The sequence below is a fragment of the Clavelina lepadiformis genome, chromosome 3, assembly GCF_947623445.1.
Source record: "Clavelina lepadiformis chromosome 3, kaClaLepa1.1, whole genome shotgun sequence".
Classification (NCBI taxonomy): Eukaryota; Metazoa; Chordata; class Ascidiacea; order Aplousobranchia; family Clavelinidae; genus Clavelina; species Clavelina lepadiformis.
Genome location: NC_135242.1, coordinates 23246094 through 23264605, shown reverse-complemented (window position 1 = coordinate 23264605; position 18512 = coordinate 23246094). Strand labels below are relative to the sequence as shown.

Genomic DNA, 18512 nt, shown 5'->3' with positions numbered 1-18512 from the left:
GAACAATACTTCTACTATAGTTACTTATGTGGTTGCCTTGACCACCACTGGTAGCTACTCATGTTCATCTATCCTTGATGTGTAATGCTTTATTCTATTTGTGTTGAAATTGTAATTATACATCCATCAGCTTTTTATTTATGCTGTTTTATTGTTTATCTCTGCTCCAATTACTTTAATAAATAACGCTCTTGTTGTTCGTGGTTTGCTCAATTGCATTTCGCCGAACACAGCGGGTTCGCGCAGGAGAAAGCACATCTACGGGCGTACACTTACTAATAAAATGTGGAAGCACAGCGGCTACTTGTTGCAATCCACCTTTCCCGCACTTATCACTGCGGCAGACAAGTACGTCACTTCCGCAGCTTAGTTCCCGAAGTAATAATTTAGTGTGCTCAGAAATATCTTTAAGTGTGCACGAACCTAACAAAATCCTGCTGTTTTTTCAATTTTGAAACATATTCGTCACCCTGATTTGGTGAAGAGACCTTGCGAGTTGTACAGAAACATGTTTGGACTTTTGCAACTTCTGCGTTACTCGGCAGAACGAGGAACTAGATTATATGGATTTTTATTGCACGTGTAGTCAACCCGTAAGCACTTTAACTAAAATCAGCATTGCTAACCAAACTGGAATGTTAATGCTTGAGTTGGTCTCGACTGACTACAGAAATGTCCTGGTTACCGGTTTCCTGGTTACTTATTCAAAACATGAATTCAGTTACCTGTCATAGGGTACTTTTTTCAATTACTTGTTTTCAGATGAAGTTGGTCACACACCACAGAGTAACTTATTCATCTAATTATCCCTAAATAAGGATATTTATCGGTATTAAATAAGTAGCCAGGGAACTGGTAGTCAGCTTCACAATGGTACTTCACTACACTCTGACTGACATGTACCCGGTAATTTTCTAAATGACAAAAAAAAGCGAGCTAGTTCGTCGAAAGTAAAAAGACAAGCGTTTTGTCTAAAACATTCCTTGGCAAACACAATCAGTACAGTGCAAAGTGCATAGGAACTGCAACGAAGGATTTCATTTGGAGATTTTAATTAGAATTCGTCATGAGTTTTACGTTGAGATGAATCTAAGAAAAAAAAATTGAAGTTTTAGAGCAATTAACACTTCATCAATTTTTCCAAAATAATTTTACTGCTACGAGTCGCCACCATGCCAGAACAAGGCAGTTTGCTGTCATTGTTCAAATTAAGAGAATCGACACAATTTTGAAGCCGGATGCTAAGAACGCAACACTCACCTTTCTCATGAGAAGCAACTGTTTTTTCTGCAACATACAGAATGGGTAAATCTCAGCGAAAAAAGTGGGGACGCATACGCAGCATCTTATCTTGGTTTATTTGATGAAGGTAAACTTACCTTTAGACTTGTCGGTTTTATTTGCATTTTCCACTCTTTCATGGAGAGCTTTAATTTTTTCGTCGTAGTTTGTCCATTCTGGAACGATTCGAACCGCAGCCTCCAATTTCGGCTCCTTTGTCAGCGGATTATTGCACTTTGAAAAGTCGGAAAAAGTCAAATTTAAGTCGAAATATCAAATCAAAGTCAACAGGACAAAACATAGTTTTGCTCCAAATGTATAACAGCAGCTTTTTTAAAATCGACAGTTTTTCTAAATTTGATAGTTTTACATAGACATCTTACCAAATCAATTGTCTTCGCCCTGCTCTTTGATTCCTCACTACACCAGGTGGCGCACCACAGCCACTCCTGGGGAAGGGATTTTATTCCAACCTGATGTATCATGTTGTTCGGTAAGTCTTGGTCCAGGTTGGCCAGAGAGTTCGGGTCCTGGGAAAGTCCCTGATATTGTCCACGAAGTCGGTCACCGGCAGCGATCTTGCGGAATTTTTTTAAATCCACAACATAGATGGCGCTGCAATTTCAAAATCAAGATTTTTAATTTTGTCCAGAAAAAGTGGTAATTTTATAATTAATTAACTTATATGTTTATCCAATCCTTGAAGTATCACAATTATAGTTGAGTGCAGCCTGAAATTTCAAGTTTTAAATTTCGAACAAAACGAAATAATATATCCAACCATCACCTAATATGATATTTTCTCCCTGCTAGGTGACTGGCCCAGTACCCCCCTTTCCAGAACCTGAATCCATCCATTTCTTTTCGGTCGTCACAGAAGGGGGTGTAACCATAGGGGTTGCCCTCGAGATCAAGATCACGCAGCTCCTGAAGCAAGGAAAGTAACTCACTTCAATGATTTCGTGTCTTTGCCAAAGACATCAACAACCAACTAACACCGCTACCGATCCATTTATAACAAGTTAACAATATCTATTATATGCAGCGATAGAATGTAATCTGTTCAATAATAAGCAATAAAAGCCCACCTTCAAGTCAGCCCTCACAATCTGATCAGCGTCGACGAATATGATTTTGTCGATACTCAGAGGGAACAAGACGTCAAGGAATAAAATCTTGTATCTGAGATTTTAACGAAATAACAGATTTAATGATGTTTTTAGTTCAGTTGTAAATATGTAAATGTGATGCTGACGTGATTAAATGTGACGTGATGGTTTTTGTGAGCTCAATGCTCATGAACGTTTTCTAGAATGAATGCTTCCTTTTCTAGAATGCATGAGCATTCTATAAAATTGCCACAAAGTCTTTATGAATGAATAAAAAGCACAACTCACCCCCACATAGTTCTTTGCTTTTCAGTTTGCTGGTGAAGCCATCTCGGCCACTTGTACTGGATCAGCTCATATTCAAAGCCATATTCCTTTGCTAAATGAGGTATAAAATCCTGAAATATCAAAGCACGATTAGCTGTTTATGCCACGTTCTGTCCCTTGTTAAATTATTTCACACAGCACGTCTGCATGTCCTTGGTCGAATGGAGCAACCTCAAGGTAATGAAAGTTATTACTCGTAGAAACAATCTGGTTCAATTGCTCTGAATTTAGTGAAGATTTCTCATTACTAGTTGGTGCTGTGCAGCATGCTGCAGATCAATTTCAAGTTCAAGACTGAAAAAATTAAAATCCCACCTTGAACTGCGGCGAGATGTAATTTTTCAGGATCCAGAATTTGACCCTTGTCTTAGTCTGACTCATGACACTAAGCATCATAATCCTCATCAAGCGCTCGTATAAATGTCCCGATGCGAGGGAAAATATGTTGATCACATCGGTGGATGACTCTGCATTTTCAACCGCCTGAGTTTTACTCCCACCACCGGTAATCGTGCTGAAGATAAAAAACAATATTTAACCAGGACAGCAACCGTAAAAGATAAGAGCAAGAATTTTTATTTTGCTTTTAATTTTTTATTTAAACTTACGACAACCGCGTTTCAATCCACCTTTTAACTGAATCCCAGATCCCTCCGCCTTCTTTTTCCTCTTCCGGTTCCGTGTCATCTTCTTCGATCAACGACGATCCGATTTTCTCCGGACGTTTCGACACCTGAGATGTGCAGATTTGCATTACGGAAGGGTTCGGTGTGTTACGAGACACATTGTATAAACCGAATTATTAAAACATGACGTGATATTACAGCACAGTGATGCAGTTTATTGCAGCAATCTTTTCCCCTAAAATTTTAAACCCCAAGATGACACACATAATTTCATTTCACATTTCGATAACTTTCTAAAACTTCATTTTTATGACATTTGCACTGAAACTGGAGATGATGTGAGAAAATGATGACAGATAAGGAACTGATGACATAACTATGATTTCGTGAAACCTAAGTAATGAAACGAAACCTAAGCGCGAAACCTAAGTAATGAAATGTCTATGGACACTTTGCAACGTTCTTTTAACCTTTTGTTACTTTAAGGTAAAACCAAAGTACTCTGCGCTAACGACCAAATAGGAACAATGGAATACCTTAATTAATATCACTTTGCTTTTAAAACTGTCCATCAAGATTATGACGTCATCATTTAATGAGTCCGTGCTATCATGTGACGTGATCTGATAGATATCACGTGATTTACCCTCACGAAGGTTCAAATACCAAACACCAGGGTTTGCTTTCAACTGAAAGTATCCCAAGTTTGCCATGACGATGGTATCCACGGCAACCGTGTCAGGGGTGGCACCGAGGGTGAATTGAAGTCCACGTGGCGGACTACCTGGGTTTCAACGTTACAAGTAATTTTACTGATTTTTATAATTTATTTTGTTTTTTTAATGAAATCTCAATGCAGGTGATGATCAAGCTTATGAGCACAATACTATAAAAATAGTTTCGTTTTAAGAATAAGTTTCGAGAATAATTTATGGCTAATTAACTAATACCGGTAACTAACCAAACTTACAAATTACAGACCTTACAAATCACAGATCAATCACAAAAGTTATAAATCAACCATAATGCCTATTTATACATCATATTATAAATACAAGCCCCTGTGAAGTTGCAAATCTTGTTCAAATTTTAACAAACCTGTGGTTAGGTCCCTGCAGTGCCCTTCCAACACCAGATATTCAAGTTCATATTCTGCCGTGACAACTTTGCTGCGGATTTTTTCGAGACGAATGTTGTCAAGATCGTGAACTGCCTCTACCACCTCCACCATCCAGCCCTCTGGTGGATGCATTGTCAACGTTAATATTGACTTTGACGGCATGTCGAAGAATTTTGCTAACGGACCATCTGAGAAGCTGTTGTCAACCTTCAATAAGAAAGAGATTTAGGGATGAAGGAAACAGAACTTTTCAACTTTTTTCGGAAACTTTTCAACTTTTTTTTCCACTTTTCAACGTTTTCAACTTCTAATCACACATATTTTACATTTTCTGTTTACAAGCAGGAACATATTAACCGGTTGTAAAGAGAAACCAAAAAATAATTTGTAAAATTGGGTTCAAGCATCACCTTGAAAGTCAACTCTGGTTCAAGAACAAATCGATAAAATCGCTTGATCGGCATATCCGATAATTTCTCACGGCAATTCATAAAAATCTTCACGTTGGCATCGAGCACTTCTTTTAATATCTATGAAAGTGAAAAAGTGATCATCAAAGATATTTGAATGTGCCTACAGATGAAGTAGTTTTATTTCTTGCTGCAAACCTTCGCGAACTAATCACCTTAACGATGTTACAATAAAAGCACATGCAGCTTTAAACTGCCGCTAGAGTCAAAATATAATACATTTTCCTCTGATGCAACCTTTTGCAATGAGGTGCACTTATTTTTTCAACAGACACCTCAATTATGTTATCATAAAAGCTCTGTACTAACTGTTACGAATTGTGCAGCGTAATCAGACTGACCATAACAACCGGCACAATTTCCTGAGCTTTTTCACTGGCTGGGTCAACCACCAGTGTGATGTCATAAGAGGAATCTTCTCCTGCACTGCTCGGCAACTTCACGACGCTATGGCGGTCGCTGTAGCGAGAAATATCTCGACGTTCAGCTTCGATTTTGTTTTGCGACAAAAGATGAGAGGTCAACTTCATTATGAGGTCACTTACTGTGATATTAGAAAAAAATAAAAATTAAATATGAATACAATGCTTGAAAACAATAATTAGATAAAATTATCAAATTTTAAATATACCATAATTACTTAATTGAAAATTTTTTAAAAAGAATAATGTACGCATGATGAAAAGAAGCATAAAATAAGGCAAAAACATTTCCACACTGGAAGCAACTCACACATATACATGTATTGTCTTAAACAGCAATTCTTTGTACAATATTTGAAAACACAACTGTGGTGTGTTTTGCAGATTTTCTTAAACAGAAAGTAGTAAGTTATGCAAATGGTGTAAATTTCAAGATTCAACCGCGAAATAATTACATTTTGGCGCTTCAAATCCTAAACCATTGACTGCATCTTGGACTTCCGAAGAGCTGGAGTAGGAAGTTGATTCGATGAGATTGAAATCGTCGACGAGAAACTTCTCACCGGGGTTTAATGGACCAATGACCTTGATTCAAAGAAATATTACACTTCGTAAATTCAACATCACACAAACATAGTGTTGTTTGGAGAGAACAAAACACCATAACATAAATATTAATCAGCGTAAATCTTTTTTATTGACCAATTGGATTAATTGGATACAATTACGTTTGTAAGTTTACACTGGAAGGTATGTTAATGTTTGTTTGGAAGCTAAGTAGTGTTAATCAAAGTTAACAACTTTCAATTAATATTATCAAGTGAATTAAAAAAATTAAACGACACCCAAAAAGTATTTAACGTTTCTGCTTAACTCTTTTCAATTGTGTATTACTGTTAACTATCTATTCGTTAATTCTGTTAACTACCTATTCGTTAACTAACTACTGTCTATAAGCCAGCACTAGTTAACCATTGCCCCTTGCACCACTTACTTTGCCACTCGCAACCACAGCACTTTGCCCCGGCCTTAGACCAAGAACTGACGTACACCAATCAGCGTGAGAATAGATGTACGGGAAATCGTCCGACTTCATCATTTTCTCAAATTCCCCAACATTCATTCCACCAACATAGAAATCTGACAAAGATTTCTCTCCGGAAATTATTTGTTGAGCGTTTTCTTCTTTCATCTAAATTTGAAGACGTAAAATTTTTCTTGTTTCACCGTAATTTTATAACTACTTCAAAGATAGTTTTTATTAATACCCATTTTCAAAACACTTTAGTTGTTATTTAAAACACTATAAAGTTTACTGCATAAAAATGTTCACAGCAGTATACCAATTTTGAGATGAAATTTCTGGCATTGTTATTTTTCAACGTTGCCAGAGCAGCTTCAAAAGCTTTTACAAAAGTTGCAGATTCCAACTTGAATTCTGATCCTGGATTATGGATAATGGCGATCCTGCATGAACTGCTTATTTTCTGTAAAATAAAACCAATATTCAAATTGAAACGCAGATTTAAAAAAAAGATGCTTTCATTAGAGTTAATATTATTATAAGTACATATTATTATTATATGAAAAATTATTGGTAGCGAGCTAATGTAAAAGTTAATTCATTCTTTTCAACAGGTCGTTGCATGACCTGATGAATTTACACTCGCGGGGATATGGAAAAATAAGAACAATTGAAAAATAAGAACATTGGTGCCAACACAACACCACCGTCGTTTGATAATTTCAAAGTTGGATAATTAATTGGTTGGTTAATTAACGTATGAAGAGCATGATATGATATTCACATGATACGTTTCTACTAACCAAATGACGAAGGGCATTGTGGACAAAGTCACGTCCACTGGCTGTCTCCACGTCTGCCACAATCCACATTGTAACGGGCCTCACATGCTTTAGGCTGTCGCTCTTCGATAAATACCTGAACCACAAGTGTGTGATGTCATCACAGAAGAAGAGACAACAGATTTGAGTAAGTTTTATGTCAAGGTAAACATTATAGGAATGTGTGATGATTAACGAGTATATTTTACTTACAGGCCACTAAGCTCGCTGCTCAAAGTGGCACTTTTGTCAGTCGAGGAAAGTTTTGAAAAATCTCCCACATTTCTATAAACAGCTTCTGAAAAAAGAAACAGTAATGTTGCACACCAGTCAAAACCACACAACGTAACATACGACACATCAACAATACCAAAAAGACACAGAAAATATACGTAACAGATAATAAACTAATTTCTTTATCTGATAAAAAGATCTTGCCATCCTCACCTCCATGATCGTTTCCGAGGAAGTTGATGAAGTTATTTGCTGCGAAAAGGATCCTGTTGTTGAACCTGGGTACAACCTCTGGCAGAGACATCAGATAATCGAGGGCTTTCATATCATTGGTCAGCTGGCCCATGTAAGCTGCCCGCTGCAGTGACGGAGTCGACTCCAAAATTTTCTCGATCACCGTCTTTTAACAATAACACCGTGTGACAATGGAGATTACAATAAAATGTATTTTTGGTAGGAGACACACAAATGCTGGAAATTTTTTTCATAATTCGATGTTAAACAAGTTTTCCATAAAGCAACCTTTTAAACTACCAAGCACTTTGCAAGCGAAAAATTTAAGCGTAGAAACCTGTTCAAAATTATCTGGTGAAATTTCATCATCGGTAAGAAGAGCTCCATTCATCAACACATTGATCGGTCCTTCAAGGCCGGACCTGGTGTGATAAGCTTTCCCAAAAGCACGGTTCTCGTCAAATTCTGAACTGCAAAATTTTAACGCAAAATTGAAAAGTCAAATTTAAAATACTTCTACACTTTATCCAACGCACAATTTGAAAAACCTTTTTGACAAAATATATTTGTGATTATTTCTTACTCTGGGCTGAGAATTTCATCGAGATCTGCGTGTTTAAATTTCTTCTGGATCCTCGTTTTGATGTGGTCTACTGAGATCGTCTCATCATCATTTAAAGATTTATAAATCTAAAACAAATGCCTTTAAGATTATGGTTCATCTTCATAGTCATGCACAATGACAAATTCATTTTCAATTCAAATTCACACTTCAAATGTCAAAACTATCAATCAAAATAAGCATAAAATCTGTAAAGGTCTCACGGAACCAATCCAATCTGTTTATTACATTACATTAACGTAGATTAAGTAAAAAGCATTTCACCCCGGTCAAAAAGCTAAAAGCCTTGCTGTTGTCGTCCAGTTCATCCCGAACAAAGTTGTAAGCTCGCACGAGAGCAACACCCGCATCTTCGTTGCCATCAGCTTCTTTTTCATCATCGACGAGGAACGAGAATCCTGCAATCAGGAACAAACTGGTTATCGGACCAAGCAGCAACAATGAAGATCAATTTATCATTAAAATGATTGTTTTGGTTTCGAAAGACTTTTAATGCTGTTTTTATGTATTGAAATTTGATCAGAGAGTTGTTGGTCTTAAATGTTGCATTACCGTGTTCAATGACGTCACAAAAGTAAGCAGTCATTCAGATTGTTACTGAATACTGGTAAAAAGCATAGCTTAGTAATGGCAAAATGAAGAGGAACAAATCACTGAATGGTTAAAAATATCATTTTTAGTTGGTAACGTGGCAAATGGGTTGAATTTGCAGACAATAGCACCCACAGATATGATACAAAATCCTGATTTTGCTAAAAAACCTCATGAAATGGGACCAGTTACGTTGGTCTGTTGCTAATAAAACAACTATAACAGCAATCAATTATAGTTAATAACCTATTCTTAATGGAACATCATTTGCCCAGAATATCTCGGCTGATTCAATTAAATATTTCGCATCCTCGTGAGTAGGATCGATAAGGAAGACAAGATGGAACATGTTCTTCCGGATCCTTCTCAAGGTACCAGGAAAGGCAGGACGAAGAAGTTCATGGACGTTGGCCGGCCACCGAGTGTATTTCTCATCGTGTTCAATATCGTTGACCCACTGGTGGTATAAAAAATAAGTTCAAGATTTACAAAACTTTACGTTTTCAAGGAAATCTCTCAAACTAAATCCTTTTTTTGGCAGAAAAAGTTCGAGGGAAATCTTGTTAACTTACAAAATTAGGATACTTCAAGCAAAAATTTTTTTTGGTTTTGTTAAACCCACCACAATGGAAGAATCACGAATGTCAAGTAAATGTTTGTCATTTGAGCTTGCTTTGATGTTCAATTTCATCACTTTCTGCAGCACTTTTCCTTTAAGTTCAAGCTTCTTTAAGCCACCAATCAAGCTACCTTCGGCCTTGAGTAAGTCAAGTAACCTGCATAAAATCCACACTCAAATGCATTTGTGACTTTTGAAAACATAACACGGATTTTAACCCAATGTGATTAATTATTATCGAGCGCTAAAATTGCTAAATCTACTACAGCAACCAAATGAACTTGATTAGCCCATGACCATCCTAGATCTACCACTGCTAAAGCTAGCCGACGAATACAAATTTCAACCTACTACCAGGCATCACCACGTCTAAAACTCACGCAAATAAATCAAACTGGTCAATGTTAATCGGTAATTGGTTGATTTTTAACATAAATCCACCAGGGGCAAGTCGGTGGCGAAGAAATTGCTAAAAATTTAAGTTTAAATTAGTAATTATATAAAAAAAATCAATATCACCACAACAACATTGCTTGCCACTTGGCACTGATGCGAGGCACCTTTAAAGATTTTTTTAAATCACAAAAGAATTTTCATCAACATCAAAACAAGCCCTCTTTTATAAATTAGTCCCAGGAAAACAACTACCAGGCTTTAATAATATCTGCTTGCTACAAGGTTTAAATTAAGGTTTTGGATTTCTAAGACAAGCAATGTCGGGTGGCCTTACTCAAACATGTCCATATCATCGAGATCAATTGTCATTCCGTTTAGCATGAAGAGGGAATCCCCTGAATCGAGATCAACTTCTGAGAAAAACTACGATATAATTGCATCGGTAACCAGTGGGTCATGGTTTGTGTTATCATCACTACAGGATTACAATTGTCTGTTATAATCTGTGTTTTTTAGCATAATAATATTATACGGTTGCAAAAATAGCAAAAGTAAATTTCATTGCATAATAATTAATTCCGTAATTTTATTTTCTACACAGTACAAAATATTTATGTTCGAAGTGTGTGACATTAACTTGTAAATAAATAAACATGTTCCCTGCACTTGTCATTTTAACCATATGATTTTTAAAGTTAACTTCGAATTTTCCCACGTAGTATTTTCATAATTTATGCACTAATTTACATGGTTTATATTTCCTGTGAATTGTAAATCATGCCATAGAAATCATAACTTAGTAAGAACCACAAGTTGCACAACATATCGGAGACAAACCATTTAATAAAATTAAAAAATTAACCTGTTGATTTTTCTGGATCTCCTTTCTTACTTCATCAGGGACTTGCTGTTTCACCAGTGACCTGAACAATTTAAATTCAATTAAACATGGCCGAAATATTCACTGTTTATTCAGTACAAAATATGTTTGCCACTTACCGAACTCTTATCGGAAAATTTTGACTTATGTCCCTGAGCACTTTCAACTGGTCCTCTGGAGGGGAACTTAATACTCTGGCTGCTGCCTAAGGGAACAAAGTGTTGAGATTGTTTGCATCAACCATTTCTTACAACAAATTACATCAAAACACAGGAGTGGGTTTTGTTAATTTGTATTTATCAAAAAACTATGCCTGCTGATAAAGCTAATAAAATCTCACGGAAGTAAGTTTCCTAGCACACCACATCACCAGACAGTGATCAGGTTTGTCAAATTAAAGTAACACCAGCCACAGAGAGTGAAAAATCGCAAAATCAAATTAAACCTGAAAGCTTAGGTCCTGCAGTTGCCAAACTTTCATTGGTTGCATTTCATTGGTGGAATCGATCAGATGATTGCGAAACTCAGTCAACTGTGACGACATGTCAGGGTAACGTCGACGAAGCATGGCAAAATCAAAACCTTCTAGTTCAACATCATCGTCATCCGCTGTCGTACCAGCATCAGAATCACCTAAATACAGTCGACGTTCAATCAAGTCTTTTAACGACATAAACATATGTAGCTTTCAATGATGATGTCATTATGATGATCCAATGATGTCATCAACTTACTCTTAACTTGGCTGTCGTCCACAGCTTTATATTCCGTACTCTTAATTGCAAGTTCAATGCCATAACCTGAGGTTGGAAAACAAATAAAAAAAATGTGTCAGTTTAATAACAACAAAATTTATGACTGTACTCGTAGATATTGAGCTTTTAAGCGCCCATAGACTTATTTCACATGCGACTGGATTCCTGTTGTGCTTAGTTACAGATATACCTGATAATCTTGCTTTTCTTTCCGGCCTGTTTTTCACAAAATGACGAAGCACATATCGAAAAACACCATCCTCTGCTTTCTTCTTTAGATATTCATGAGCGAGCTTGAAGTCAAGAGATGTCATATCCCCGTAGAGGATGACAGTTTCATTGAGGGACCGTGACACTGCAACAAGAATATGGTGTTAAAACTTCCAAAATCGCTTTCCTTGTCAGAAAAGCATCTGGCAAAAAAAAGAACATGTAATTTACACACATAGTTACAAGCTGAAATATCTTATGAAATAATGACTAAAACACATTAATTGAATAAACTGACAAACCAGGATATATGTGATCTCTATGAAACGAAGAAGGCGCTTTCTTCTCTGCTTTTGCTTTCTCTATCAAACCATCCAAATCTTCCTTTGCACAAGTTACATCTCCATGGACATCATAAAACAACTCACACTGAGATGGACTGTTATGCTGAGCGAGCTGAGAAAACAAATCAACAGGATTTAGCAATTTCTTTATTATACTCACTCAAAGCTGATTGTAAACAACATATTGTATAAACCAGGATAAAGAATAACATGGTAATTTCACAACCTGATATATTGCAAGATTAAATATCGTAGCATAGACCAACAAGGGCAGTTAAATCAGTTCACTATGAGCACTAAAACGCTTAAAAAACACACCACAAATAATGCATTGTGGTAAACTGGTCTTCAAGCAACTTCATGATGTAAAAATTCAACATAAAATACAGACTATACTGACTTGATGAAACATTTCTACGGTGGGTGAATATGTCCGCAAGGCCAGCGTAAACTTGAGCAAGTTTCTCTTTAGTCGGTCGTTGATTCCGCTTAAAGTTGCAGCTTTTAAGATTGCTTCGTGATGCATCCGAGGTGAGGACTCTGATTGGTAGATTTGAAACATGACAATTGTGTCGACAAATTTCCAAAATAAATCCTCACTCTCTTCTGCTAAAAATTCACTGAAAGTAGAAAACTGTAAATAAAAACATCGCAAGCTAATCATAATATTAACAAAAAGTACAAAATGGAACAGTGATGTAGGAATACAATTTAAATTATAGATTTCCAAACAGAACACAGATTAGATTTCAAGGGGTGAGATGTTCACTGTTTTCCTAATTTGTTCGTGTTCGCATTTATTTTGGGGGTTAGGGTTGGAAACCAATTTAAATTCAGCCACCATAAAGTCTAACTTCGTTGTGCAAAAGATTAAAAAAGTAACCAAGATATTTGCAAAAAAATAAAATGCAACCAACCTGGCCTCATGAATTATAGGTGTGTCCGGCCATTTTGAGCTTAGACCGGCTATAACTGGTTTTGATTTACAATCTACCAATGGCCAACTAGCCAAGTACGCAACAACAAAAACAAATAACCGCTTCATGTTTGAACCCTACCAATACATGCACATCCTATTCCTGCATCAAATAAAATTATATTGCATAAGTTTTTTGTCTAGAATTAAATTCATAATATATCTGGAAAAATGCTCTGAAAACACTGAACAAAAAATGCAACAACTGTAAATTACTTTAGTGAAATTATAGAAATAGAAACAGAATATTATCTGCAAAATAAACTGCACTCAACATACGCCATAAAATTTAAACCATGCATAATATTATATGTAAGCTATAAGCCGTGTTAGTGGTTGCAGGCAGGATATTTTCCTTTATGTGCTGGAGTGTATTTACTAAACAATCAAAACCATTTTTCCCTTTGCACCAGTGTTATGAATAATCTCTTCATGTGCGCGTGCTGCATTGTTCAAAGAGAACTCCTTGCCGACAACTGGGTCCAGCCAGCCTTGCTTCAACCCAGCACTTATTGCCCGATTCATAAGAGCAAATTCCTCTGGTTGGGACACACCCAAGGCTACCCCTTGAATCTGCGTTTCTTTTGCCATAAGCAGTCGTGGGTTTATGTCAATCGTTCCTCGACAACCGACAACCACCACGACTCCATTTGGTGCCAACAGCTTAAGGTCTTCATTTAGGTTCACGTTCGAGAGCATTTCCAAGATAATAGTAGGTCCCCCGCCAGTAACTTTGGTAATTTTCTCCGTGTAGCCCTCTTCCTTGTGGTTAAAGACGTGATGTACTCCCAGGCCACGTAGAGCCTCCATACCTTCTTCAGATCCAGCAGTTCCAAGTGTCGTCATTCCTTGTGACAGTGCCAGCTGACACGCTGCGAGTCCAACGCCTCCACTTGCTCCGTGAACTAAAACAACATCGGTTGGTTTCGCTTTCGCTTTTAAAAGAAGAGCTTTATAAGCTGTGAAGTATGGGACGCCAACCGCGGCGCCTTTTCGAAAGTCACAATTCTCCGGAATTTGAATTAGCCAATCAGGATGTGTAACACAGTACTCAGCATACGCTCCACTTTTGACTCGCATGAAAGTGGCAACCCTGTCACCTTCTTTAAAGTTTTTTACGTCGGCGCCTGCTTGCACGATTGTTCCAGCCACATCATTACCTGGGATGTAAGGTAATTCGGGTAGACGACCATAGTTGCCCGCCCTAATGTAAGTATCAACCGGATTAATGCCGATTGCAGCAACTTTTATCAGCACTTCACTTGCTTCAGGCTTCGGTATCGGGATATCACGTCTCACCTCTAGCACTTCGGGACCGCCAAACTTTGACACAATTACCGCTCGCATCACAGTTGTCGACAGGACAGGAATGGCTTTAACAAACATGCCTAAAAAAAAATTATTGATGAGGGTAAATAGTTGCAGAAATAATATTGCATGGAAAAACATCATGCCTTTCATATAACTTAAAGCCTCTGAATTCTGACTGTCTGAGGCTGATGGAATTACGTCAAAAAATTATATAAATTTGTCACAACTCCCATATAGCCAACACAACACCTGCAGTCTTAAAAAGTCATATAACCGAATCCAGATTCATTTTAGCAATGTTAGATATAAATTATAGGCCATACAACCTGTCAATAACTATTGACAACAACAATATAAGTGATCACGGGTTAATTTTCTAAGTTTCTTTAACTTTTGTATTCCTCTAAAAAACTATATAAAATGCTATGTATACTGGTTGTAAGTACAAAGTATCCCACTAAGACAAGTTAAAGCATAACAATATTGTCAGAAAACGTAAACAGTCGTCACGTTAATTGGTATTGCGGCGATACTATGCTGCTATAATAACAGTGCAAGTTTCAAAACTTGGCCAAAATAATGAGGAAGTGCAAACATAAAACAACACATTCTGACATTGGACCCGCCATTTTCTCACATAGGCTATAAGGTAAGTTACGTTACGCGTAAATCCATCGTTTTACTGTAGGTCAAAAGCGCAGTGGGAACGAAAAAAATCAAGCCTGTTGTTATTAGAATGCACTAATGAACGAGAAAAGCAACAAAACCTTAAGAATATAAACCGTGCTAAAAAATTAAGGTAATATTTGCTGTTAATTGGAAACAACTAGCACGGTAACTAAATCCATGCCTGATACTATACTAGCCTATATATCATACTATAAACTGCTTGTAGCCTCGGTTATGCAGTGATAGAGAAACAGTACCTATAATATTCTTTCAATATTCCATATGCCTTGTAGAAAGTGCAGCAGCCGCACGCACAAAATCAACAATCACGCCAAACTGTTTTATCTTCACGCTGTATTATAACGAACAAACAAAAGAAAAACTGGTTGTTTGGACGTCAGTTTACAGTAAATACAGAATTGAGGCTTCAGTGTAAGCCAAAATGCACGGGCAAGTTCTTGTCAAAAACTGCCGTACTTTCCAGTCGGGTCAATATTGAAATCATGAAATACTATAAAATAGTCTGCAAATGCTTCATTTACCTAACACGTCACCCTGGTGACTAGTCCGTACATACTTAACGCTTGTACCAGGATATAAATTAAATGCATTGCTTCTGCAACTGCCAATATTTTGATGGATTGTGCCATAAGCTGTGTTTTGCAATTGGATAAGCAATGAAGGCCAACGATTAGTGTTAAGTTGCGTTTGTGTTCAACGTGTGTTTTGATTTGCATTCATTTCAAGTTCATTACAAACCGTGCTTTCGAGATTTTCAGCAAACGCTCCCAAACCTAACATCATTTTACGTGGTCCCGATCCCGTCATGGTTCCAAAACGCACCGGTGCGTGATAAGTAAATGGAATGGAGCAATCACAGGCATACACGTGAATTTACTACACAGCCAGCAAAACAAAAATGAATACAGAACAAGTTTCATTGCGTACTTATGTAAGCACGTTTAGTAGATATCAGCTCAAAAGTCTGACACTGCTTGAATTTCAAGCAACTTTGATGTTTGCAATTACGTATTTAATCTTAAAATATCAAGAATGAACCCATAAAAGGTTTAGCTTTATCTGATAAAACGTCCTTTCCGAACCTTGCATTTAAAGGCGCAAATCCAGAAATTCAATTTCTGTACTATATTGTTAATGCTTATGCAATGTCTTTAAAATAAGTATTTAAATTGTATTGCTTATGTTATATATTTGATGATATTCAAACTCTATTTAGTTTATTCAGCTTTTTGTTGTTTGTAATTTGCTTGAATATATTTTATTTTGATTGTGCATTTTACTTACCCATGAAAGAATCAGAGTAAATGTATTGAATGAACGATAGAAATTTATCAATTATAATTTCCATTTAAATGTAGGAATTTAATTGTTTTCCGGATTTAGCGGTCATAGAAATCTACTTTTTAACACCACCAGAGTCTTTATGTACCTTTGAATGTAAAGAATCTGACTTCGATTCTCTTGGTATTGGCCTACATATATATACAACATACATATACAAACACTCTTACACCACCTTGCATATTTCAAACATTCAGAGCTTTGCCACTTCTTTCCGTGCATTATTTATTTATTTATGAGTGTATTCTTTATCGAACCATCGTATTAATGACAGCGAATAAACGATACGATGCAGTTATTATCTCAAAGACATCGGTTTACTCCAGGTTTGCTGGGTTCGTTTGCTAGGCTGCAACGAATGTTCAATTTATTAATTATCAGTTACTTGAACCGAGTCCAGAATGCTTTTGGAATGTGCAAAAATAGTTTATTTACAAGAAGCTCAATATACGGCTTTACGCTTTGCAACATGATCAATATAGATCTACTACACTTTATCTAGATCAGTGGTTTTCAACCTGGGGGTCATTGGCTTTTTTTCTATGGGTCGCGAGAGTTTTCAAAGAGTGTAAAGTTTATACATGAGTCTTTGTTCAACAGCAATATCATTTAGTCATTTTTGTTTTGTTACTGTGAACTCACAACACCATTACATATGTTTAGCTGGAAATTTTAGAAAGGGGTCGTTTGATTATATTGGGTTGCAAAATGGGTCGCTGTATGAAAAAGGTTGAAAACTACTGATCTAGATAATAGACTATTTTCATATTAGATACTGTAAGACAGTCATTGCGTTATAGTGAATGCTTTTAGCTTATTTAATTTCAGAAAGAAATGTTAAACAGTTAAACAGGAACACAGTTCTGCTGATAGAATGTTATATAATAAAGCAAAATATATTATTATTTCAAAGCTTGTTCCACGTAGGATTTCAGTTTATGTACAATGGTTGTACACTCTTGAATTGAAGTTCCATCATTTCCGATAGCTATCACAGACGCTGCATAGAAATCAAATACGATGAAATGATATGTTTTGTTTCAAACATTGTGCTAGTATCCTACCATTCTACAAACTACAACAACTCTGCACACACACACTAAGAATGCATTAAGGCTACATAAGTTAAACAATTTGGAAAAAAGAGCTGGTTAGTTAGTTTTACGTACACAACTGTAAACGTAGCCCATTATAACGTTTAACAGAATTAGGCCTATGCATGCCAGCGGTTTGCAAGTCCATGCTTTCACATCACTGCTAAGCCTATACCTTACCGGACTTAACTTTCATGACAGCCGCCGATGTTCCTCCCTTCCTATAAGCATAAAGACCGGGCTCGCATTCGTTGATGTATAAGTATTTTTGTCCACCGAAAGTACAACCTATGTCAGGCTTCTTATCCTGCATTGCAACCTCGTTTACCTGTAGAAAACTTTACAAGTTATGACCTAGTTAGCTTTGCAGGCAAGTTTTCGGTATGTTGTTGAATATTTGCGAAAGAAAGCTACAGAGGAGAGGTGGAGACTTCTTTAAAATCATGCTTGTTCGACGTTTCTTACTGAAACTTTGCACTTTGCATTCCTCGATCCGGCTTCGCCCCATTTACAACTTCTGTCGGCGATGGCAAGGTAGGAGATCTGCTTGTTTTTAGGGTCAACGAGAATATCTTGACAGATTTTGTTCCAAGACATTGCTGGACGTGGAGGGCAGTCAAGTTTAAACCAACACTTTCACTTGTAAGTAAGTCTAAATCGGAGAAATCAATTTAGCATTCAAAGAACTTCGCTTTCTCAAACCAGAAAGGTTCTTGTAAACTTATAGTCTATTTTTGTTGAAAAATAGCCTAACACACAAATTTTACTGCCTAACGCAAGAACAGTAATTAACCACTGTTTTGAAATGCAAGCTTCCAACATTATAAACACAGAGCATAATGGATCAAACGAAGAGAAGCATTACAGACCGTTGAAGTGAACGTAACGGATCTTGCCCGCTTCCTCTCACGCAACATATTCTACGAAATTATGATGCGTAAGAAAATAAAAACAAACTCAGCTCACAAAATGGCAGAACAGGTGCTATCATCGTTTCTTCTTCATTTCATAAGTA

At 36.7% G+C, this 18512-nt stretch overlaps 3 protein-coding genes across 4 annotated transcripts; all 3 read right to left on the bottom strand.

Moving 5' to 3' along the window:
- Positions 1–555: 555 nt before the first annotated feature.
- On the bottom strand, positions 556–13244 carry LOC143448777 (UDP-glucose:glycoprotein glucosyltransferase 1-like). Of its 2 annotated transcripts, none has more exons than XM_076948642.1 (33): positions 13003–13244; positions 12486–12705; positions 12044–12197; positions 11722–11886; positions 11511–11576; positions 11222–11409; positions 10896–10981; positions 10759–10819; positions 10231–10319; positions 9504–9657; positions 9128–9338; positions 8555–8688; positions 8252–8358; positions 8006–8138; positions 7648–7834; positions 7414–7498; positions 7183–7297; positions 6699–6842; positions 6350–6547; positions 5811–5940; positions 5275–5477; positions 4874–4993; positions 4442–4670; positions 3880–4127; positions 3326–3450; positions 3033–3231; positions 2679–2788; positions 2370–2463; positions 2069–2208; positions 1665–1896; positions 1380–1515; positions 1261–1287; positions 556–1089 (listed from the first exon to the last, which is right to left on the bottom strand). In XM_076948642.1, the coding sequence occupies exons 1-33, from the start codon at positions 13128–13130 to the stop codon at positions 1055–1057; spliced, it is 4653 nt and encodes a 1550-aa protein (XP_076804757.1). In that variant the 5' UTR covers positions 13131–13244; the 3' UTR covers positions 556–1054. The 2 variants fall into 2 exon arrangements, with proteins under 2 accessions (XP_076804757.1, XP_076804758.1); XM_076948643.1 differs by having other exon boundaries at positions 3347–3450.
- LOC143448778 (quinone oxidoreductase-like) lies at positions 13162–15840 on the bottom strand. The gene is made up of 2 exons (XM_076948644.1): positions 15299–15840; positions 13162–14449 (listed from the first exon to the last, which is right to left on the bottom strand). Exon 2 carries the CDS (start codon positions 14445–14447, stop codon positions 13440–13442), a length of 1008 nt encoding a protein of 335 aa, XP_076804759.1. The 5' UTR covers positions 14448–14449; positions 15299–15840; the 3' UTR covers positions 13162–13439.
- Positions 15841–16623: 783 nt separating this feature from the next.
- On the bottom strand, positions 16624–18243 carry LOC143448995 (uncharacterized). The gene is made up of 3 exons (XM_076949001.1): positions 17963–18243; positions 17678–17825; positions 16624–17403 (listed from the first exon to the last, which is right to left on the bottom strand). The coding sequence occupies exons 1-3, from the start codon at positions 18092–18094 to the stop codon at positions 17306–17308; spliced, it is 378 nt and encodes a 125-aa protein (XP_076805116.1). The 5' UTR covers positions 18095–18243; the 3' UTR covers positions 16624–17305.
- Positions 18244–18512: the final 269 nt, after the last annotated feature.